Below are 24,887 nucleotides of genomic sequence, written 5' to 3'. Positions count from 1 at the left end.
GGGGGTGTGAGTGTTGGGATGGCAAAGCTCTCAGCATGTAACATAGTGGGTCAGCTTATTATGTGGGCTCGCCAGCTGGAGGGTAATGCCATTTAAACAGACGGGCATACTGAGAGGGGAGTTTGAAGCACAGACTGGTTCTGCCTGCTGCCCTTGGGCCTCTAAGAGAAAAACCTAGTTGTATTTAGAGATGAAACGGTATGAAAATGTCATATCACGATTATAGTGACCAAAATAGTCACGGTTATCAGTATTATCGCGGTATTGTTAAAATGTGCTGGAAATGTTCAAAAAGTCCTGAATACACAAACTGAAATCATCTCATCACGTTTTATATTGAAAACCAACAAACAACAGATACAATTAGCAGCACTATGCACCTTTTGTGTGCATAAGCATTAAAATAATAGCATTAACATTAACGATTGTACCATGTGGCCACGAGAGGTAAAAGTCTCACTAGTGCTGGTTTTTAATGAACACAACCTTAAGTAAGCAAATCAAATGTGCATATAAAAAGCAACACAAGTAAAGCAAAGTGCACGTAAGAACAACACAACCATAGGTAAACAAATCCAATGTGCACGTAAGAACAACACAACCATAGGTAAACAAATCCAATGTGCACGTAAGAACAACACAACCATAGGTAAACACATCCAATGTGCATGTAAGAACAACACAACCATAGGTAAACACATCCAATGTGCATGTAAGAACAACACAACCATAGGTAAACGCATCCAATGTGCATGTAAGAACAACACAACCATAGGTAAACAAATCCAATGTGCAGGTAAGAACAACACAACCATAGGTAAACAAATCCAATGTGCACGTAAGAACAACACAACCGTAGGCAAACAAATCCAATGTGCATGTAAGAACAACACAACCATAGGTAAACACATCCAATGTGCATGTAAGAACAACACAACCATAGGTAAACACATCCAATGTGCATGTAAGAACAACACAACCATAGGTAAATACATCCAATGTGCATGTAAGAACAACACAACCATAGGTAAACACATCCAATGTGCATGTAAGAACAACACAACCATAGGTAAACGCATCCAATGTGCATGTAAGAACAACACAACCATAGGTAAACAAATCCAATGTGCACGTAAGAACAACACAACCATAGGTAAACAAATCCAATGTGCACGTAAGAACAACACAACCGTAGGCAAACAAATCCAATGTGCACGTAAGAACAACACAACCATAGGTAAATACATCCAATGTGCATGTAAGAACAACACAACCATAGGTAAACACATCCAATGTGCATGTAAGAACAACACAACCATAGGTAAACGCATCCAATGTGCAGGTAAGAACAACACAACCATAGGTAAACAAATCCAATGTGCACGTAAGAACACAACCATAGGTAAACAAATCCAATGTGCACGTAAGAACAACACAACCGTAGGTAAACAAATCCAATGTGCACGTAAGAACAACACAACTGTAGGTAAACAAATCCAATGTGCACGTAAGAACAACACAACCATAGGTAAACAAATCCAATGTGCACGTAAGAACAACACAACCATAGGTAAACACATCCAATGTGCACGTAAGAACAACACAACCATAGGTAAACAAATCCAATGTGCAGGTGTTGACATTAAAATAACAACATAAATTGCAATGAGCCCAGCAATTGACAATATGCAAGAGTCTTTTATAGGAGTCATAATATACAGGGGGGGGGGGGGGGGAGAGGAAGAGAGGGGGGGAGAAGAGGAGAGGGGAGGGATGGCCCCACCTGTAGGTCCTCCCAGCTGCTACTCCTGTAATTGGACTCCCCCCCCCCCCCCCCCCCCCTGTCTCTCTCACTCTTCTCGTTCGCTCTCTTTCTCTCTCTCTCTCCGCTCCTCAAGGCTACCAGCCCCCTTTGAAGTTATTTACAGTGCTGAGAAATGAAGTAGAAAGAGGAGACAGCTACTCAATTGCTACAGTACTTCATAGGCCTGGTCAGTCAGAATGTTTTGGTTTGGTCTCTCACTTTCATTCTTTCTCTTTCACTTTCATCTTCTCTCTCTCTCTCTCTCTGTGTGCATCTGTCCTTAGTCACTGTTCAGACTGGAGAGAAAAAGCTTTCGATACAACATGATTGATTGAGAAAGATAGACTTGACATCCCAACAATGAGAAGAGCTGGATAAAGATGCATGCGATGTCAGAGAGAGAGTCTTTTGAATTTATTTTTGTTATTATACTTTTTTTGACCCCCTTATTTCACAACGGGCTCAGAGGTAGAGCCTAACCGTACCCCTTAACACCCTCCAGCTTAACCCGGAAGCCATTCGCACCAATGTGTCGGAGGAAACACCGTTCAACTGGCGACCGGGGTCAGTCAGCCTGCAGGCACCCGGCCCACCACTTGGAGTTGCTAGGTTGAGAGTAAATCCCCCCTGGCCAAACCCTCCCCTAACCCAGACGACGCTGGGCCAATTGTGCGTCGTCCTAAGGGACCACGGCCGGTTGTGGCACAGCCCGGGAATGAACCCGGGTCTGTAGTAACGCCTCTAGCACTATGATGCAGTGCATTAGACCGCAGCGCCACTCAGGAGGCCCTGAGAGAGACTATTCTATACTACTATACTATGGCTCGGTCCTCCTCATGGATTAACAGATGGAGTGGAACTGTGTGGCAATAACTCTCTGTGAAAATCACTGTTTGGCTGCTGGGACAGAGTTTAAATGACATGCATCGACAGGAAACTGGCACGGCCACGTGTGTGTGTGTGTGTGTTCTCCCCGCTATGTGTGGGCATGTTATTGCGAGCGAGCATCCAGTTCTGAGGATGAGGTATCACTGGAAGTATTTGGCAGCTGGGGGGCCATTTGAGGTTGAGGGTATTTGATGTGTGTGTTCAGAGCAGACTCACACACGTTTGCGCAGGTCATTGATTAAATCCACCAACCACACAATGTAAGGGGAGTGTCAATATCTTCATGACGCGATGATATGCTAATACAGGTACGCTCTCCCATTGCAAACCTGCGACAATGTTGAACTACGATAGTATCACACATAAGCTGGGATCGTTGTAAGGGCTACCTCACACCTCTCTGAAGATGAATGGGGTAGGGGGATGCAGTGGGAGGCCCTAGCCTGTCAATGCCCCGGGTCAGTGCAGCTGGTGTGTGTGTTTTTGCATGCGTGTGTGAACGTGTGTGGGGGGTGTGGAGTGGGGTCATTGAGTTCACGGTGGAAGACTTTTGGGGAGGACACACATACTTGCCTTCTCCAGTACCAGTATCATTCATTGAGAGCTGTAGTGCCCTGAGCTCTCTCTTTCTCTCGCAAGCACACACACACACTCTCTCTCTCCCTCAAACACACACTGGAACACACACGTCTGTAGCCTAGCTTAGGGAACACAGGTGGGTGAGACAAGAGAAGAGGACTCAAACCAAATATCTAATTTTAATGGTCACATACATATATTTAGTAGATGTTATTGCGGGTGTAGCAAAATGTTTGTGTTCGTAGCTCCAACAGCGCGGTAGTATCTAACAATTAACAACAATACACACATCTGAAAGTAAAAGAATGGATTTAAGAAATGTATAAATATTAGGACGAGCAATGTCGAAGTGGCATTGACTAAGTACAGTAGACTGGCATGGTTCCCGGGTTCTTCTTCTCCGGTATATTTCTGTGTACACGTGAAAAGGTGCTAGCTCTTCCCCTTCCCAAAATAGAGAAACCTATAAACCTTAACCAACCGCTCTAGTGGTTAATCATTGGACCTGACTGACCTAGAGAACATCTAGTGAAACCTGTCACTCTGCCAGACCCTGGTGGCACCACAACCATATCATTGTTGATGGCACTGTAGCTCATGGCACCATTTTGTGGTGTCACTTTGCGATGGCATTGTTTTGATGGAACTCTTTTTGAACACTGTATTTTCATGGCATAGTGTTTGTGGTGGCATGGTGCGTGGGATGGCATAGTGTTTGTGGTGGCATGGTGCGTGGGATGGCATAGTGTTTGTGGTGGCATGGTGCGTGGGATGGCATAGTATTTGTGGTGGCATGGTGCATGGGATGGCATAGTGTTTGTGGTGGCATGGTGCGTGGGATGGCATAGTGTTTGTGGTGGCATGGTGCGTGGGATGGCATAGTGTTTGTGGTGGCATGGTGCGTGGGATGGCATAGTGTTTGTGGTGGCATGGTGCGTGGGATGGCATAGTGTTTGTGGTGGCATGGTGCATGGGATGGCATAGTATTTGTGGTGGCATGGTGCGTGGGATGGAATAGTGTTTGTGGTGGCATGGTGCGTGGGATGGCATAGTGTTTGTGGTGGCATGGTGCGTGGGATGGCATAGTGTTTGTGGTGGCATGGTGCGTGGGATGGCATAGTGTTTGTGGTGGCATGGTGCGTGGGATGGCATAGTATTTGTGGTGGCATGGTGCATGGGATGGCATAGTGTTTGTGGTGGCATGGTGCATGGGATGGCATAGTGTTTGTGGTGGCATGGTGCGTGGGATGGCATAGTGTTTGTGGTGGCATGGTGCGTGGGATGGCATAGTATTTGTGGTGGCATGGTGCATGCGATGGCATAGTGTTTGTGGTGGCATGGTGCATGGGATGGCATAGTGTTTGTGGTGGCATGGTGCGTGGGATGGCATAGTGTTTGTGGTGGCATGGTGCGTGGGATGGCATAGTGTTTGTGGTGGCATGGTGCGTGGGATGGCATAGTGTTTGTGGTGGCATGGTGCGTGGGATGGCATAGTGTTTGTGGTGGGATGGCATAGTGTTTGTGGTGGCATGGTGCATGGGATGGCATAGTGTTTGTGGTGGCATGGTGCGTGGGATGGCATAGTGTTTGTGGTGGCATGATGCGTGGGATGGCATAGTGTTTGTGGTGGTATGATGCGTGGGATGGCTTAGTGTTTGTGGTGGCATGATGCGTGGGATGGCTTAGTGTTTGTGGTGGCATGATGCGTGGGATGGCATAGTGTTTGTGGTGGCATGATGCGTGGGATGGCTTAGTGTTTGTGGTGGCATGTTGCGTGGGATGGCATAGTGTTTGTGGTGGGATGGCATAGTCTTTGTGGTGGCATGGTGCGTGGGATGGCATAGTGTTTGTGGTGGCATGATGAGTGGGATGGCATAGTGGTTGTGGTGGCATGATGCGTGGGATGGCATAGTATTTGTGGTGGCATGGTGCGTGGGATGGCATAGTGTTTGTGGTGGCATGTTGCATGGGATTGCATAGTGTGTGTGGTGGCATGGTGCTTGGGATGGCATAGTGTTTGTGGTGGCATGGTGCGTGGGATGGCATAGTGTTTGTGGTGGCATGGTGCGTGGGATGGCATAGTGTTTGTGGTGGCATGGTGTTTGGGATGGCATAGTGTTTGTGGTGGCATGGTGCATGGGATGGCATAGTGTGTGTGGTGGCATGGTGCTTGGGATGGCATAGTGTGTGTGGTGGCATGGTGCTTGGGATGGCATAGTGTTTGTGGTGGCATGGTGTTTGGGATGGCATAGTGTTTGTGGTGGCATGGTGCGTGGGATGGCATAGTGTGTGTGGTGGCATGGTGCTTGGGATGGCATAGTGTTTGTGGTGGCATGGTGTTTGGGATGGCATAGTGTTTGTGGGATGGCATAGTGTTTATGGTGCATGGGATGGCATAGTGTTTGTGGGATGGCATAGTGTTTGTGGTGGCATGGTGCGTGGGATGGCATAGTGTTTGGTGGCATGGTGCGTGGGATGGCATAGTGTTTGTGGTGGCATGGTGTTTGGGATGGCATAGTGTTTGTGGTGGCATGGTGTTTGGGATGGCATAGTGTTTGTGGTGGCGTAGTGTTTGTGATGGCATAGTGTTTGTGGTGGCATGGTGTTTGTGGTGGCATGGTGCGTGGGATGGCATAGTGTTTGTGGTGGCATGGTGCGTGGGATGGCATAGTGTTTGTGGTGGCATGGTGCGTGGGATGGCATAGTGTTTGTGGTGGCATGGTGCGTGGGATGGCATAGTGTTTGTGGTGGCATGGTGCGTGGGATGGCATAGTGTTTGTGGTGGCATGGTGTTTGGGATGGCATAGTGTTTGTGGTGGCATGGTGCGTGGGATGGCATAGTGTTCGTGGTGGCATAGTGTTCGTGGTGGCATGGTGTTTGTGGTGGCATGGTGTTTGTGGTGGCATGGTGCGTGGGATGGCATAGTGTTTGTGGTGGCATGGTGCGTGGGATGGCATAGTGTTTGTGGTGGCATGGTGTTTGTGGTGGCATGGTGCGTGGGATGGCATAGTGTTTGTGGTGGCATGGTGCGTGGGATGGCATAGTGTTTGTGGTGGCATGGTGCGTGGGATGGCATGGTGTTCGTGGTGGCATGGTGTTTGTGGTGGCATGGTGCGTGGGATGGCATAGTGTTTGTGGTGGAATGGTGTTTGTGGTGGCATGGTGCGTGGGATGGCATAGTGTTCGTGGTGGCATGGTGTTTGTGGTAGGGCCGGAACAATACCAGTATTGCGATGCTCGTTAGTATCGTGGCAAGGAAACAAATTACGAAGCGTATTTAACTTTAGGAAAACCACCCTAATGTTGGAAACTAACACCATTATGTTGTCATCCAGAGTCACATGTATTTATTTTCCAAGATATAGCACACAATATTTTCCATACTGCAGTTTTTGAAGGACCAAAGAGTGACTTCTGCTTCGTGTTTTCACTTTTGCCACGGACAAAATATTGCGATACTGGCATTGTCCCCGGCCCTAGTTTGTGATGGCACGGTGTGCCTGTGGGCTTGCTCTCTCCCTTCTGATTGTCAGTGAAACCGATCTGCATTACGACCTAAATTCTGTCATCACCAGACAGTGTCCTAAACTGTGTCTCAAATTGACCCTATTCCCTACTGAGCCCTAGGGGCCCTGGTCAAAAGTAGTGCACTATAAAGGGAATAGGGTGCGATTTCATGCAATGTTAGACTATATTAGAAGCACAGTAGTTGGGATACTGTAAGTCCCTGTGCTGAGCTGCTCTGTGACATGGTAGTGGGCTTGCTCGTGGCTTTTTTTGTGTGCCAATGCCCAAGATGTTTTTTTTTTTTAGGAGTCTGTTTCATTTCCTTTCTTAACTGGGATTTGAGAGTGAAACAGAGGGTTCGTTTCAGTTGTTCCTTTGGTTAAGCTGAGCACAGCTCCATATCCAGGATAAACAACAAGTTGCTATTATGCGTGTGTAATCTCGTTCTCCGTCTGTCTTTCAGTCTGTGGCACGTGATGATTTTAGCTGAGGAATCAAATTGTCTGCTATGTCCTCCAATCTGCCTGCTGTTTTGAAGTTGACTACCTGGTGCATCAGCAGAAGCACTGTCTAAGATGATCATGTACAGGAGCACTGTGCTCTGAATGTAGTGTTGCAGCTAACACAACCATCTTCCCACAGTCAAACGCACCCTTTGAAGCTGTAATGGTACAAACAGGTTCTTTTAAACCAGAGCCGGGGCGGATGTTTGTGAAATCTTTGACCCACACAGCATTTCTTTAAGTTAGTAGGGGCCCTATAAAATCCACGATGCGGAGAACTGCCGCTTTGTGGAGCCATTACGGATGATGCTAATGATAAACGTCTTCTGGTTAGATGGAAAGGCTTTCCCAAAAACCTTCTCAATTAAATGTTAGCTACAAAGTAGCCTATGCCTTCCCTGGCAGAATGATACCATGAATATTTGGATCAATCCAGTGGCAATTTGTTTAGCATACTCTGCAATCACATGTGCTACAGAAACACTGTTAACCAACAAGTCTCTTGCTGGTACACACTTAAAATGTCTTTAAAACATTTCCCAGACTTCAAAAGTGGTCTCCTGATGTGATTTTAAGCATTGTTGTAGACTTAGAACATTCCATGTTGATGTTTTTCTATTTAATAAAAGTGTGGTTTTGAGGGCGATCTGAAAGCTGGAAAAAACAAAACTTGAGATTTTTTTTTTTTGTTGTTGTTGCCTTATTCCGTTTAGTTTGATTTTAGACGGCCCTAAGTTAATAAAAGATGGGGGGGGGGGGGGGGGGGGGCTGAAGGAAGGTGGAGAGTTTAGTTGGAGAGCAGTAGGGGAAACTAGCTAGCCTTGTCCTGCCTTGAGTTTCCTCCTCCTCCTAGCTCTGAACCCTATCAAGTTCTTTCAGGCAGGGGCGGTATAGCATGCTGCGACTCGGACAACAAAACGTGGGGAGCGATTTAAAATGTTGGGGGTTGCGGGAAAGGAGGATGTAGGAGGGGGGGGGGCAGGGGTGGTGCTGCAAATAGGGGTGCAAAGCGATGGTGGAAAGTGAGGGATGGGGGAGGGGGGGTCTGAATTAGTTGTTGTTGAATGATCAAAGGAAGAGTGAATCGTGTCACTGACAGAGGAGAATGGTGTGACTTGCATTTAGATGTCCGTTGAGAGGGGAGGACTGGAAATAGTCCTAGAAGTAGGGCTTGTTTTGATCCCACTACAAACCCAAATCGGCTCAGTCCACTCCTATAGGGGAGAGCGAGCGGGATAAAGAGTTGGGGGTGGGATTTCGGGGATGGTGGGGGCCCACTTTTCATTTGACTGCATTTCACGTCTTCACATAGTATATCATCCCCCATAATGCTATGATGATGTTTTTTTAAAGCACCTAAGACAAATCAACAAGCAACAGCCATAACCCATATTTTGTTAACTCTGTATTGTATTTATTGATTGAGATGATTTATATGTACAGTATTAGTTGGCAAAGCTGCAACCCACTCCTGTTCCAAACCAAACTTCAGGGTTGTATTCATTAGTGTATGCCACAGCCAAATGATTAGCGACAAAATACGAAAACAAGCCTTTCTCATTGGAGAAGTTCAGGTAGTCGCTCCCTGTTTCAGTCCGTTTTCTTCTGTTTCGTGCCTAGCCCTAGTGCATACAACCCAAGTCTTTACAGTGTTTTCTGTAGATGGAGCATGGGAGGGACCAGTTGAGTGACAAGCTGGGTTCAGATCACTGCCATGATTTCATTGAGAGTGTTGGCTGTGTGTAAGGGGATACCCATGTGAAAGACTGCCTCCCCTCGGGGCGAGCAGGGCAGAACTGGAGACACCATCTAGGAGAGGGGGAAAGGGAGAATAGAGGAGAGGGGATAGGGGATGAGTGGGGAGAGAAGGAAGGAAGGAAGGAAGGAAGGAGAGGCGCAAAGCAAAGTGAAGTGTCATGGTAGGCAGTGCTCTTGTCCAGCTGTGGGGCCAAGAGGTAGAGCCCTGCACGGGCATACATTTTAAGCCTGAGCCCTACCCATGCCCACAATGTTCAGGCCCTACCGTACCCAGGCCCGATTGCTTCTGCCAAATGTAAGGCCCTGCCCGAATCCTGAAATCAGAATTTACTTCCTCCGTTAGTAAATCCTCCTCGGTCTGTCACTCAGTCCCATCCGCAGCTCGCTCTCCATGCGCTCTGTTCATGGCGGCTCCGAGTCTGAGTATCCATAGGAACGGCTCCGCTTGGGTTGCCCTGCTCAATGAAGACACATGAGAGCAGTTAGCGCTTAGCTACTTTTCGTCACTCTAAACTCTGACAGCACAAGGAATATTATTATTTTCTCTGAAATAATCTCTCCTGTCTTATATTTGACGAGGTTGAAGCACTTCTGACACCATGTTATGAGCTTCGATAGATGTACTGCGCAGCAGAGCGCGAGCAAATGGCTCCACTTCAAAATGTTAGTTAACAATTTGGTGATACCCGAGCTATGCCCGTACCGTAGTTATTCCTAAAAAAACAGACACTACCCTGCCCTAACCTGATGTATAATGTCAGGGGCCGTCGGGCTCAGGTCGGGTAGCAGGGCTCTACCTAGAGAGGATAGCTTCTGGAGCAGTGAGCACATGACAAGCTCTGCTGTTTCTGCACTGTGTGTGTGCCAAAGACACAAACATTTGCCCCTTCATTCGATCCCAACTCCGTATTAACAACCTTCCCTCAATCAAGGCATGTTTTTACATCCCCCGATGACCAACCAGCCTCTCTCTAGCTGTGTATCAGCAGTACAGATGGAGATAATGGTGGCCAGCCTCTAAATAACAGCGCTGGCCATAACAACAATAGAAGGCCCTTTGGAGGTGCAGGGAAAGGACCAACACAATAGAACAGTGTTCTAGACTCAGAGGCAGGGAGACGGGCAGCCAGGGAGACGGGCAGCCAGGGAGACGGGCAGCCAGGGAGACGGGCAGCCAGGGAGACGGGCATCCAGGGAGACGGGCATCCAGGGAGACGGGCATCCAGGGAGACGGGCATCCAGGGAGACGGGCATCCAGGGAGACGGGCAGCCAGGGAGACGGGCATCCAGGGAGACGGGCAGCCAGGGAGACGGGCATCCAGGGAGACGGGCAGTTCATTTTAGATACATTTCTCAATATGTCAGCCACAGCAACACCAGGGCAGGTAATGAATCCTTATTCAGTTGATTTCAATTTGTGAAGTGGAATAGTTCAGCATGGTGATTAATGTGTGCACTATGTAGGCATAGGGGAAAGAGCTGCTTATCTCTCCTGATTTCCCCCCCCTCCTCCCCAGCTTTCAAAGATGGAATTATCGTACCAAATGTGTAGCATAGACCTCTGTTCTCCCTTCTCCTACCAACAGTAATATCGATCTACCTACCTAAATCCTACATATCTACAGTCATCTGTGCCAGGTAGCCTGAGCCTTCTATACTGCTCTGCTCCTTCTCTAAGTTTACAGGAGAGACCGTGTAGAGAATGCTTAGTGAATAGTGAAGATCTCTCTCAATTCCATTTAAAAAGGGCTTCATTGGCATGTTTACATTGCGAAAGCAAGTGAAATAGATAATAAACAAAAGCAAAATGAACAGTAAACATTACACTCACAAAAGTTCCAAATGAATAGAGAGACATTTTAAATGTCATTATGGCTACAGTGCCTTGCGAAAGTATTCGGCCCCCTTGAACTTTGCGACCTTTTGCCACATTTCAGGCTTCAAACATAAAGATATAAAACTGTATTTTTTTGTGAAGAATCAACAACAAGTGGGACACAATCATGAAGTGGAACGACATTTATTGGATATTTCAAACTTTTTTTAACAAATCAAAAACTGAAAAATTGGGCGTGCAAAATTATTCAGCCCCTTTACTTTCAGTGCAGCAAACTCTCTCCAGAAGTTCAGTGAGGATCTCTGAATGATCCAATGTTGACCTAAATGACTAATGAGGATAAATACAATCCACCTGTGTGTAATCAAGTCTCCGTATAAATGCACCTGCACTGTGATAGTCTCAGAGGTCCGTTAAAAGCGCAGAGAGCATCATGAAGAACAAGGAACACACCAGGCAGGTCCGAGATACTGTTGTGAAGAAGTTTAAAGCCTGATTTGGATACAAAAAGATTTCAGAGACTGGGACAGAGACCTGAGACTGGGACAGAGATTTGTCTTCCAACAAGACAATGATCCAAAACATAAAGCAAAATCTACAATGGAATGGTTCAAAAATAAACATATCCAGGTGTTAGAATGGCCAACTCAACGTCCAGACCTGAATCCAATCGAGAATCTGTGGAAAGAACTGAAAACTGCTGTTCACAAATGCTCTCCATCCAACCTCACTGAGCGCGAGCTGTTTTGCAAGGAGGAATGGGAAAAAATGTCAGTCTCTCGATGTGCAAAACTGATAGAGACATACCCCAAGCGACTTACAGCTGTAATCGCAGCAAAAGGTGGCGCTACAAAGTATTAACTTAAGGGGGCTGAATAATTTTGCACGCCCAATTTTTCAGTTTTTGATTTGTTAAAAAAGTTTGAAATATCCAATAAATGTCGTTCCACTTCATGATTGTGTCCCACTTGTTGTTGATTCTTCACAAAAAAACAGTTTTATATCTTTATGTTTGAAGCCTGAAATGTGGCAAAAGGTCGCAAAGTTCAAGGGGGCCGAATACTTTCGCAAGGCACTGTATATACTGTACAGTATTGTAACGATGTGCAAATAGTTAAAGTACAAAAGGGAAAATAAATAAGCCTAAATATGGGTTTATTTAAAATAGTGTTTGTTCTTCACTGATTGCCCTCTTTCTCTCTCTGAATATGAAGGTCTGCTGCTTTCACTGCTTCCTTCTTGGTGCTGTGTTGATTAAAATATCGCTCTTTTTCGCCCACAGTTTCCTAGTAATTCAATGTTTTTGTTGACAATGTTGCTAGGTATTGTTGTTGCGTCAGGAGTTTGGCTTCTCAGAAGACACAGCCTGAAGGACATGCTTCCTTTGCCTCGAATTTTACGTTACCTGAAATGCAACACTGAAATAAATAAGAACAAGAATGTGTGTGCGCGTACCCAGCTACAAGAGTGTGTCTTTGTCAGGGTTTCAGTTGTGGCGAAAACGTGGCGCCGGACATTTGACCACCAGCATTTTTAATTTACCGGACATTTGAGAAATGTACAGGACCCATATGCATTAGGTGCGTGCCCTGATTAGGGCGTCCACCCACGGTGCTCCGAATGACAGCAATCACATTTTGATTATGGTTATTCATATTAACAGAACATGAGGATGCACCGATGTGCGGTCCTTCTTACCGAATTCTGATGTGCACTTTGAAGAGCACTTTGAAGATGTTAGAATAACTGTCCACATGTACTTTTCCTCAGCCAAAGAACAGCAAAATCACTAGCCTTTGTCAATTTACTGTCCGCCATTGTAGAAAAGTGGACCTATTGGTCAGCTTGTTGAGAAAGAAATGGCCTATTCCAAACAGATTCTGGGACCGTTGTGGGATGATAGAGCCCAAATTCGTACAACCAGTAGGATACATAAAATAAAATGGTAACAGATCAGAAGGTTTAGCTTAAAATAAACATATTTCTTCACGTAAGCGCAGCAATGCGTACAAGGCATTGGTTGTTCGTTCCACAATGCAATTAGCAGGCAAACACCTTTGTCAAAAGGGCACTGTACATGCGAGCGGTTTCATGTGACAGAGATGACAAAATCCGACATTTAGAAAGAGGGGTGATCTAATATACAACAACTAGCATGGGTTGTTAATATGACTAGGATTGTGCCTTTGGCTACTGGACAATTGTGCCTTTGGCTACTGGACAATGAAAGAAAGTTTATATAAAATAATTGCGTCCATGGATATGGTCTGATTTTGGCTAGGCTACTTTGATGCACGGTAAGACATACCTCATGTATTAAAACGTTGAGGTTTCAAAAAATGTAAATATGTTTTCAAAATGCAAAGTGGTGTGTGATGCGCTGATGAAGCCTGCCTTCAGTTCGTTGCCTATGCATTTTCGGTTTGAGATGCTATAGCAGCAGCTCTCGCTCGGTCAGAGATTTTCCACTCAAAAGATCTGAATGCTGTACGCGTGTGATAAATAAAATGCATAAGGATATGCTGTACAGACGCGGCAATTTTAATTCCACTAAATTATGCAAATGTACCTTTAGACCGATAAGCTTGACCAGCAGTCAAATGTTTTTTTTATATATTTTTTTTATTTTTATTTTTTTATACATTGCCTGGTATTTCCATCAATGAATAGGCTAAAAAAGTATATTTCGGGATTTATTATTCTTCTCCCGAACAATTGGCCCTGTGCCAAATGTATTTATTTGATTTAAAAAATATATATATATACAGTACCAGTAAAAAAAAAATGACAACTACTCATTCCAGGATTTTTCTTGATTTTACTATTTTCTACATTGTAGAATAATAGTGAAGACATCAAAGCTATAAAATAACACATATGGAATCATGTAGTAGCCAAAAAAGTGTTAAACAAGTCAAAATATATTTTGGATTTTAGATTCTTCAAAGTAACCACCCTTTGCCTTGATGACAGCTTTGCGCACTCTCTCAACATTGGCATTCTCTCAACCAGCTTCATGAGGTAGTCACCTGCAACGCATTTCAATTAACAGGTGTGCCTTGTTAAAAGTTCATTTGTGTAATTTCTTTCTTCCTTAATGCATTTGAGCCAAATCAGTTGTGTTGTGACACGGTAGGGGTAGTATACAGAAGATAGCCCTATTTGGTAAAAGACCAAGTCCATATTATGGCAAGAACAGCTCAAATAAGCAAAAAGAAACGACAGTCCATCATTACTTTAAGACATGGAGGTCAGTCAATTCGGAAAATGCCTAGAACTTTGAAAGTTTCTTCAAGTTTCAGTCACAAAAAACATCAAGCGCTATGACGAAACTGAATCTCATGAGGACCGCCACAGGAAAGGAAGACCCAGAGTTACCTCTGCTGCAGGGGATACGTTCATTAAAGTTAACTGTACCTCAGAATAGAGCCCAAATAAATGCTTCACGGAGTTCAAGTAACAGACACATCTCAACGTCAACTGTTCAGAGGAGACTGCGTTATGGCCAAATTGCTGCAAGGAAACCACTACCAAAGGACAGCAATAAGAAGAAGAGTCTTGCTTGGGCCAAGAAACACCAGCAATGGACATTAGACCCGTGTAAATCAGTTTTTTGGTTCCAACCGCTGTGTCTTTGTGAGACGGAGAGTAGGTGAATGGATGATCTCCGCATGTGTGGTTTCTACCATGTAGCATGTAGGAGGAAGTGTGATGGTGTGGGAGTGCTTTACTGGTGACACTGTCTGTGATTTTCTTTCAAATTCAAGGCACACTTAACCAGCATGGCTACCACAGCATTCTGCAGCGATATGACATCCCATCTGGTTTGGGCTTAGTGGGACTATCACTTGTTATTCAACAGGACAATGACCCAAAACACACCTCCAGGCTGTGTAAGGGCTATTTGACCAAGAAGCAGAGTGATGGAGTTCTACATCAGATGACCTGGCCTCCACAATCACCCGACCGCAGAGTGAAGAAAAAGCAGCCAACAAGTGCTCAGCATATGTGGGACTCCTTCAAGACTGTCGGAAAATTATTCCTCATGATACTGGTTGAGAGAATGCCAAGAGTGTGCAAAGCTGTCAAGGCAACGGATGGCTACTTTGAAGAATCTAAAATATGTTTTGATTTGTTTAACCCTTTTTTGGTTACTACATGATTCCATATGTGTTATTTCATAGTTTTTATGTCTTCACTACTATTCTACAATGTAGAAAATAGTAAAAATAAAGAAAAACCCTTGAATAGATGTGTCCAAAATTCTGACTGGTACTGGCTATTACCTGCTAACAGAAACCCTTGTCTGTGTACACTTGTGTGTGTGTGTGTGTGTGTGTGTGTGTGTGTGTGTGCTTTACGTGTTTGTGTGTGTGTCTTTAATATTCCTTCCCCATGGCTGTCCCGAGGCTCTTGATTTCTCAAATTTAGCATCTGTGGTTCCAGTATGCCCCTAGACTAGTAATGATAGAGAGGTGTTCGTGTGGAGAATCCAATGTCTCTATCACATTACATCCTTCAGTGGGGGAAATGGGGAACTTCATAGAGAAGAGAGAACTCTCAAACGACATTACACACTTTGTCAGCATTCCTTTCCTATGACACAATGACCATCTTGGGCTATTTGTATTTAAGCCCTGAACTCTAACCCCCACTCAACACACGCACACACACACTCCCCCAAAACCCTCAGGTCAGTGGGCCGCCCCCCCTTTGCCGCCCCCCCTTTGCGATGGAGTGACAAACCTCCCATCTAAATACACTACATGGCCAAATGTATATGGACACCCCTTCAAATGAGTGGATTTCACTATTTCAGCCACACCCGTTGCTGACAGGTGTATAAAATTGAGCACACAGCCATTACATCTCCATAGACAAACATTGGCAGTAGAATGGCCCGTACTGGAGAGCTCAGTGACTTTCAACGTGGCACCGTCATAGGATGTCACCTTTCCAACTAGTCTGTTGACATCCTGTGGAGGCTGTTATAGCAGCAAAAGGGGAGACCAACTCCATATTAATGCCCATGATTTTGGAATGTGATGTTTGACTAGCAGGTGTCCACATACTTTTGGCCATGTAGTCTACCTTTTCAATGGTCCTGCTGCATGCCTCGCCCGAACTCCAACCAGCAGAGCAGCTCTCTCCCAAAGTGATGAAGTAGGGTTCAGAGGTCAGGGCAGGGAGAGAGAGGGTATCTGGGGTCATCCTCAGACCCAGAGGGTCCACTAAGCTGCTGCTACTGGTCAGGGTGGAGAGGGGAGGGGATGGGTCTTTGTGACTTAAGGACACCAGCTTCCAACTTAATTTTTTTTTTTTTAAAGACGTTTAATCTAATTTTGGGTATCGGAGAAGGAGTGAAATTACCCTCTTTCTTTTTATGCTCGAACAGATATGGGCAGTTTACACTGTAGGTTTCTCTCTTGCTGTAGTTGTCTTGTTTTTATATTTCAATGTAACTTTTGTCTTGATTTGGTTCGGTTCGATGGCCGACCATGTTGAGTGTTAAAGGCTCTACACAGAACTCAATAGCGCCGGCGGAGGTTTGTTTGCGTAGTTCTCCACCTCGTTCCATTTCCTTTTGTGCAGCTGAAATTTGTGAGTAGACGGTGAAATCACTGTGGAGAGCCCTTTTTAAAGTAAGGTCAGTATATCCCTGACTGGCTTAGGCCTGACAGGAATACGATGAATTCTTCAAGTCTTTACCTGTTGAGTTTACAAGGCCAGGTTGAGGCCCCACAGAGCAGGAAGGAAGAAAGGCTGCTTTTAGATATAGAGTATAACAGTCCACAGCAGTCCGTGTCATCACCACAAGAAATATTGGTGCAATACTTAAAGCATTTTGGGGAATGGCAAGTAGGCTCCGTGAAGTTAGAAGCCTAGACGTCAAGTGTTCCTTTTTATGCTGTTAAAAAAAAAAAAAAAAAGTGTATTTATTTTTGCGTGGTTTCTGTGTTTTTGTTCCCATTGGGGGATATGTATGATGACGACATACTGTAGGTCACCAAACCAGACGATCAACACTAGTGTACTATGGAAGGGAACATGGTGCCATTTGGGATGCAGACATATAGGTCTATTTCTAAATCCCCCTACGTAATCAAAGAAGAGAAAGTCTGAAGTAAAGTAGCTAAAGAGCTTTCTGAGATGAATCATGATGCATTAGTCTGTAATTACAGGGGGCTGCCTCGTGTCCACACGCACACACACACACACACACACACAGAGAGAGAGTGAGTCAGCCAGCCTCTGTCATGTCTGCCCTCCTATCCTCAGTCCTCAGGTCTAATCTACTCTGCAGACATCCTCCCTCTGCGTCAGGACATAAGAATACAATGACATAGAATAGACTGGGCATTTCAATTACAGACATTCTACATTGTAGTCATTTAGCGGACACTTATCCAGCGCAACTTAGGCCTATAATCAGTGCGTTCGACCTGAAGCATTGCTGTGGTCTGAAGGGGGATTCTTTTCCATTCTAGTCATTCTCTTTCTGTGCTCTGAGGAATGGCACTGCAAACCCCAAGATCATTTAGTAGCCTTAGGGATAATAGGGGGACCACTTAAGATACTCTAGACACTGGGTAATGTGCAGTGGTGTGGAACTTAGCTACTTTACCATTGGCTTTTTTCTCTCTCTTCATTTAAAGCCTTACATCCTTTTATAGTAATATGAATGTGCCTGGCTGGCTGCTAAACCGTTGCGCTGCTGCTTAGCTCATAGGTACAGTGTATAAAGCGCACTTCAACGGCAATCTCTTTGAGCCCGACCGCAAACACACACACACACACACACCTGCACCAGCTTGTATGTAATATAATAAGGGACATTTAGGTTCTTGCAGGAGCATGTTTTCCCAGGATCCCTAGAATGATTTTAACCCTATGCTGTGCCGTGAAGGACCTTAATCCTGTTTTATATGTTGTGATATTGACCCAAGGTTTTCCTCGTGTCTCCAGATGCATCCGCTGGGGCTGTGTAACAACAATGATGAGGAGGACCTATACGAGTATGGCTGGGTGGGAGTGGTGAAGCTGGAGCAGCCTGAGCTGGACCCCAGCTGTCTCACTGTCCTAGGAAAGGTGAGCAACACAGCTAGGTTATACATGCACACAGACGAACATGATGCAATGTCTTTGGGTAGGTGCTGGATGTTAAACAAGACCGTGGCCCCTATGTATCAAGTGTCTCAGGGTAGGAGTGCTGATCTGGGATCAGCTCCTGTACATGCCAGACAACATCACTCCTTCATCCTATCAGCATGGGCAGATTCGTCCTGGCTCTGAAGTGAAGACAACTTGTGTTCAGCAACTTAATTAAAATGTTGTCAGTATTATTTATCTCTGATCCCTGGTTGTCAAGGGAACCGTTCGTTGACAGGTTTTGTTTTTGTTTTTCACCTCTCCTCTTTTCGCTTCAATAATCAGAAGAGAGGAACTGAAGCCTTCACTTGCCTCTCCCCCTCTCCCCTCCACCAGACCTCCCCTCTGGTGTCTAGAGTGGTATTTTATCATGGCTTTAATTAAGTGTCCTTCCTAATGGAACATACCACTTGTCCCTGAGGAAGGGGGGGAGGCTATCGTCTCGTTTATCCTGTACACGCCTGGCCTCGCCTTCCCAGTGACAGAAAGAGGGCAGCCATTCATAATTGAAAGAGCGCTCCTTGTAGCTGTATAGACATGCTAATGGATGAGGCACTTTCTCTGGAGGCGACGGTTAGCGGTCGGTTGGCGACTCATGCTAGCTACCGAGTAGAACAGAGAAGAACAGAACACGCAACACGCCAGGATCTGAAAGCTGAGCTAATGGTAATGCTAGAACGAAGGCACTCAAACACTTGAAGAATCTTGTACTATACCTGGGAATAGGAACAAGTGTGGACGATAGGTTCCTCTCTTGAAAGTACCGACTGTATCATTTGTTGTAGTCAACGGGTCAGTCGAGTGTTTTTGGCGTACAGTAGCGTTCTGACTGGACTGCAGTGAGGCCTTGACTCAACGTCTGCTGAGCTGATATTTGGGGCCACCATAGGGATGATCTCTTGTCTTTGTAGGCAGGTGGCCATGTTGGAATTGGGGGGGTTTGGTGCAGGAGCAGAGCCCATCCAGCAGACCTGTGGCCCTCTTTCAGGGGGAGGTGTTGTGAAAGTGATCTAGATGACAGTATCCATCCCCTCATTAGAATGGAGATGAAAAGGAGGAGGGAGAAGAGGAGGCGCCTTGTTCTTCCATTCTCTTTCCTGGTTTGTTTTGAGGGGACAGTGGGACATTGCTGGTCTATAATTAGTGTGTAAAGTGAGAGAGAGAAAGGAGAGGGGAAAGGCCTCTTCATTGTTGTTTGGCCCATCTTGACAGAACAGACCCTGCCTGCCTGGGCCCGAGCACAGCTGGGGGCCTGTAGTGTTCCCAGAGCCAGACACGGCCACTACTCTACTGTAATGCCAGACAGACACACAGCCCGAAGTGCCCCTGCCAGCCCTCATGCCCCTACTCCCATAGTGCCCGCAGACTGTAGTCCCAAACAGGCTCAGATATCCCCCCTCACCCCACCCTGCCGTGCCCGGTCTAGCCTTACCCCCTGTATAACCCCATACTCAACCCTCCTCTCTGTTTACTACACACTTTGCCGCCCAGTTTCGGATCTAAATTCCAATTCTAGAATATGCTACATGCCCCGAATATGCTATTTGCATCACGATGTTCACCCTGAAGAAGGCACATTGATGCCCGAAACGTTGGTGATTTACCCAATAAATTACCGGGAGTTTATATATAAAGTGTGCGACACTTTATTTTTATTTTTGCATCTTGTAGTTTATTCGCCGTTAGTCAGCACCTCTACACAAAATCAATTTCCTCTGGGTGTGCGCCAGCTCACGTTTTTTTTAATGTATCGTGATGTTTTTAAACTCTAATTCTGACTTCATAGATTCTCTACTGAAATGGAAAACAAAGCAGCCAGGACTACTAACTACTTCTATTGTAGCTGACCCACCATTAGAGGCAGGTTTGATGAACAGAAGGCAGGACTTACGGGACAGGGTGAAAGGCAGGACTTACGGGACAGGGTGAAAGGCAGGACTTACGGGACAGGGTGAAAGGCAGGACTTACGGGAAAGGGTGAAAGGCAGGACTTACGGGAAAGGGTGAAAGGCAGGACTTACGGGAAAGGGTGAAAGGCAGGACTTACGGGAAAGGGTGAAAGGCAGGACTTACGGGAAAGAGTGAAAGGCAGGATTTGAGGAGAAGGGTGAAAGAAAATGGAGGGGAGGGGTGGGGCATGCTAGTCTATGAAGTCCTAGTGCAGTAGAGAGAGCAGGCTTCCACACCAAAACCAGTATCGTGTCACATACAGTCAGGTCCATAATTATTGACACCCCTGATAAAGAGATAAAGCGCAAAAAAGACTGTTAAAAAATAGAATTATGTTATTTTATACTAATACAATTGCTCAGGGAAAGAGATTTTGTTTAACAAGTAATACAACAACAAAAAATCTCAAAAAGATACAGGTCAACATTATTGGCTGTTTTCAATGCTCTAGCACCCTCCCCTTGCGAGGATAACGACACTGAACCATTGTATGAGAATGGAGAACACATTGGGAGGGATCTTAGACCGGTCCTCCTTACAGAATCTTTCCAGATCCTTGATATCCTTCGTCTGCACGTATGGACTGCCCTATTCAAAATAAACCAATGGGGTTCAAGTCCGGAGACTGACATTTATTTAGATTTTGTGGTTGATTAACCATTTTCTTCTGGAATTTGATTAGTGCTTGGGGTTATTGTCTTGCTGGAAGATCAACTCGCGGCCAAGAGGCAACCAGGTTTTTTGCTAAAATGTCCTGATACTTGGTAAAGTTCATGTTGCCGTTGACCATAAAATGTCCCATAATAGCCCCACCACCATATTTTACTGTAGGTATGAGGTACTTTTCTGCATATGCTTTTGTTTTTCGATGCCAAACCCACCACTTCATTTGGTGGTGTATATATGTACACTGTTTTTTCCCAGCTCTTCCTGTCTGGTTCTTATGAGAGGCGCTGGGCTGTTGACCTGTGACCCCCACCGCTGCCTCCCTCCCTGCGTGCTGCACACACAGCGGCTCCCTCTACAGCAGGGAAGCGGGGAGGCGCTGGAAGATTGGGTTCTAGCTTGTGTTTCCTTTGCCTGTGTTTGTGGAAGAGTTGTTTTTGTAGCGTTGTAGATAGCCACTGAGCTGTTCATCTAACATCTACACATTGTATTTCCGTGCAGGGTTTAGCTTTGTTCAGAGAGCTGTAGCTATGCCTATACATGTTATTTGTGCAGACTAAAGAGTTATAGCGCAGTAAGTTGACTTGTGGTGTTTTGTGTGAAGTGTTGAATAGATCCTCGCATGATGGTTTCTTTTAAGTGTAGTGTTGAACGGTATTGCTGCGTCTACATGGGCAGCCCAATTCAAATCTTTTTTTCTCCCTAATTGGTCTTTTGATCAATCACATCAAATCTTTTCACATCAGATCTTTGTCAGAGCTGATCTGATTGGGCAAATTACCAATTTAGTGAAAAAACAAACTTTGTGCTCATAATTGTGCTGCCTGTCTTTAAGTGGTGTATTTCTGTCCTAACTAGCCTGGCTGGGGTGACATGTTCCTAGCTTCCTGGTAATTCCCCTCCACTACCCTCTCCCTCTCGCCCTCTACTCTATCCCTCTTTCTCTCTCTTTCCTTCTCTCTAGTCCCTCTCACACTCTCTATCGCTCTTTCCTTCTCTCTCGCTTTCCTTCTCTCTAGTCTCTCTCTTTCCTTCTTTCTAGTCTCTCCTCTCTAGTCTCTCGCTTTCCTTCTCTCTGGTCTCTCTCTCCTCTCTAGTCTCTCTCTTTCCTTCTTTCTAGTCTCTCTCTCCTCTCTAGTCTCTCTCTTTCATTCTCGTTAGTCTCTCTCCCTCTCTCTGTGTGATATTGGCGTCTCTTGTGGAACATGTAATCATGCCATGGCTTTGGTGGCTCTGCTCTCTTTTGTCGCCATGCCAGCGTGATATTTCCACTTTTCATGTTGCCGCACCAACGGCCGCATGGGCCCTGACCGGCATGAGGGTTTTCCCTCTCTTCCTTTCATCCCCGCCCTCATCCCTCCATCCTGTGGCATGACATCACCTCCTACGCAGGGAGGGGTGCGAGGGTTGCTGTTTCAGGGTTGAGGGTGTGAGAGGGGAAAGGGGGGGGGGGGGTTGTGTCAAGATATGAGGCTGTCTAATTATTATTGGGGTTTTTTCTCCCTCACAGCCTTTTCATGTTCTCCACTCACACACACACACACACACACACACACACAGGGGCCATGTACTCTACTCTGCCCTTACAAAAACACTAGGGCCGGGACGATACCCGTATTGTGATACTCGTTAGTATTTTGGCAAGGAAACAAAACACTAAGCGGAGTTCACATATTTACGAAATCAGCCCTAATGTTGGAAACAAACACCATTATGTTGTCACCCAGAGTCACATTTTATCTATTTTCCAAGATATAGCACAACCTATTTTACACACAGCAAGTTTTTAAAGGACCAAATAGTTCAGTCTGCTATGTGTTTTCATGTTTCCCATGGAAAGAATTCTATATTACGAATCTGGTATCGTTGCAACCCTAAAAACACAACCCTAAGCTCGACTGGTTCTGGACCTGTTGCTGGCTGTAAGGGCATACAGCAAATACACAAGGCTGTAGAGTAGAGTTCCCCAAGTGGTCCGCGGGTCGTTTTTTTTTGGGGCCCCTCAAGTTTTCAGCAGAAAAATATATATAAAGGGGGAAAAAATATGTATATAAAAAAGAAACATCCCTTTTTCAGGAACCTGTCTTTCAAAGATAATTCGTAAAAATCCAAATAAGTTCACAGATCTTCATTGTAAAGGGTTTATCACTGTTTCCCATGACTGTTCAATGAACCAAAAACAGTTAATGAACATGCACCTGTGGAACGGTCGTTAAGACACTAACAGCTTACAAACGGTAGGCAATTAAGGTCACAGTTATGAAAACTTAGGACACTAAAGAGGCCTTTCTACTGACTCTGAAAAACACCAAAATAAATATTCCCAGGTTCCCTGCTCATCTGCTTGAACGTGCCTTAGGCATGCTGCAAGGAGGCATGAGGACTGCAGATGTGGCCAGGGCAATAAATTGCAACGTCCGTACTGTGAGACTCCTAAGACAGCGCTACAGGGAGACAGGACGGACAGCTGATTGTCCTCGCAGTGGTAGACCACGTGTAACAATACCTCCACAGGATCGGTACATCCGAACATCACACCTGCGGGACAGGTACAGGATGGCAACAACAACTGTCCGAGTTACACCAGGAATGCACAATTCCTCCATCAGTGCTCAGACTGTCCGCAATAGGCTGAGAGAGGCTGGACTGAGGGCTTGTAGGCCTGTTGTAAAGGCAGGTTCTCACCAGACATCACTGGCAACAACGTCGCCTATGGGCACAAACCCACCGGTGCTGGTCCAAACAGGACTTCACTGACGAGTCACGGTTTTATTTCACCAGGGGTGATTAGCGTTTATTATCAAAGGAATGAGCATTACACCGAGGCCTGTACTCTGGAGCGGGATCGATTTTGGAGGTGGAGGGTCCGTCATGGTCTGGGGCGGTGTGTCACAGCATCATCGGACTGAGCTTGTTGTCATTGCATGCAATCTCAACGCTGTGCGTTACAGGGAAGACATCCTCCTCCCTCATGTGGTACCCTTCCTGCAGGCTCATCCTGACATGACTCTCCAGCATGACAATGCCACCAGCCATACTGCTTGTTCTGTGCGTGATTTCCTGCAAGATAGGAATGTCAGTGTTCTGCCATGGCCAGCGAAGAGCCCGGATCTCAATCCCAATGAGCACGTCTGGGACCTGTTGGATCGGATGGTGAGGGCTAGGTCCATTCGCCCGAGAAATGTCCAGGAACTTGTAGGTGCCTTGGTGGAAGAGTGGGGTAACATCTCACAGCAATAACTGGCAAATCTGGTGCAGGCCATGAGGAGGAGATGCACTGCAGTACTTAATGCAGCTGATGTCTGTGGAACTTGTTCAGTTTATGTCTCAGTTGTTGAATCTTGTTGTGTTCATACAAATATTTACACATGTTAAGTTTGCTGAAAATAAATGCAGTTGACAGTGAGAGGACGTTTCTTTTTTTGTTGAGATATATATATACACTCCTGTTCAAAAGTTTGGGGTCACTTAGAAATGTTTTTTTTGGTCCATTAAAACAACATCAAATTGATCAGAAATACAGTGTAGACATTGTTAATGTTGTAAATGACTATTGTAGCTGGAAATGGCAGATATTTAATGGAATATCTACATAGGCGTACAGAGGACCATTATCAGCAACCGTCACTCCTGTGTTCCAATGGCACGTTGTGTTAGCTAATACAAGTTTATCATTTTAAAAGGCTAATTGATCATTAGAAAACCCTTTTGCAATTATGTTAGCAGAGCTGAAAACTGTTGTATTGATTAAAGAAGCAATAAATCTGACCTTCTTTAGACAGAGTATCTGGAGCATCAGCATTTGTGGGTTCAATTACAGGCTCAAAATGGCCAGAAACAAGGAACTTTCTTCTGAAACTCGTCAGTCTACTCTTGTTCTGAGAAATTAAGGCTATTCCATGCGAGAAATTGCCAAGAAACTGACAATTTCGTACAACGCTGTGTACTACTCACCTTCACAGAACAGTCTCTAACCAGAATAGAAAGAGGAGTGGGAGGCCCCGGTGCACAACTGAGCGATAGGACAAGTACATTAGTGTGTCTAGTTTGAGAAACAGACGCCTCACTAGTTTTAAACTGGCAGCTTCATTAAATAGTACCCGCAACACACCACAGTGAAGAGGATGCTGGCCTTCCAAGCAGAGTTGCAAAGAAAAATCCATATCTCAGACTGGCCAATAAAAATAAAAGATTAAGATGGGCAAAAGAACACAGACACTGGACAGAGGAACTCTGCCTAGAAGG

General features: G+C 45.5%; 1 protein-coding gene across 2 annotated transcripts in view; it reads left to right on the top strand.

Annotated features, from left to right (window-relative positions):
- Nucleotides 1–24,887, top strand: part of znrf3 (zinc and ring finger 3) — a 114,249-nt gene that overhangs the window by 55,712 nt on the left and 33,650 nt on the right. For both annotated transcript variants that reach the window (XM_036980189.2, XM_036980190.2), the window contains exon 2: nt 17,844–17,966. In XM_036980189.2, the coding sequence (XP_036836084.1) occupies nt 17,844–17,966 (123 nt within the window). The remainder of the gene's footprint in view (nt 1–17,843; nt 17,967–24,887) is intronic.

This window comes from Oncorhynchus mykiss, chromosome 6, assembly GCF_057628025.1.
Source record: "Oncorhynchus mykiss isolate SJ-2025 chromosome 6, ASM5762802v1, whole genome shotgun sequence".
NCBI classification, from domain to species: domain Eukaryota; kingdom Metazoa; phylum Chordata; class Actinopteri; order Salmoniformes; family Salmonidae; genus Oncorhynchus; species Oncorhynchus mykiss.
This window is presented reverse-complemented; position numbering and strand designations above follow the sequence as displayed.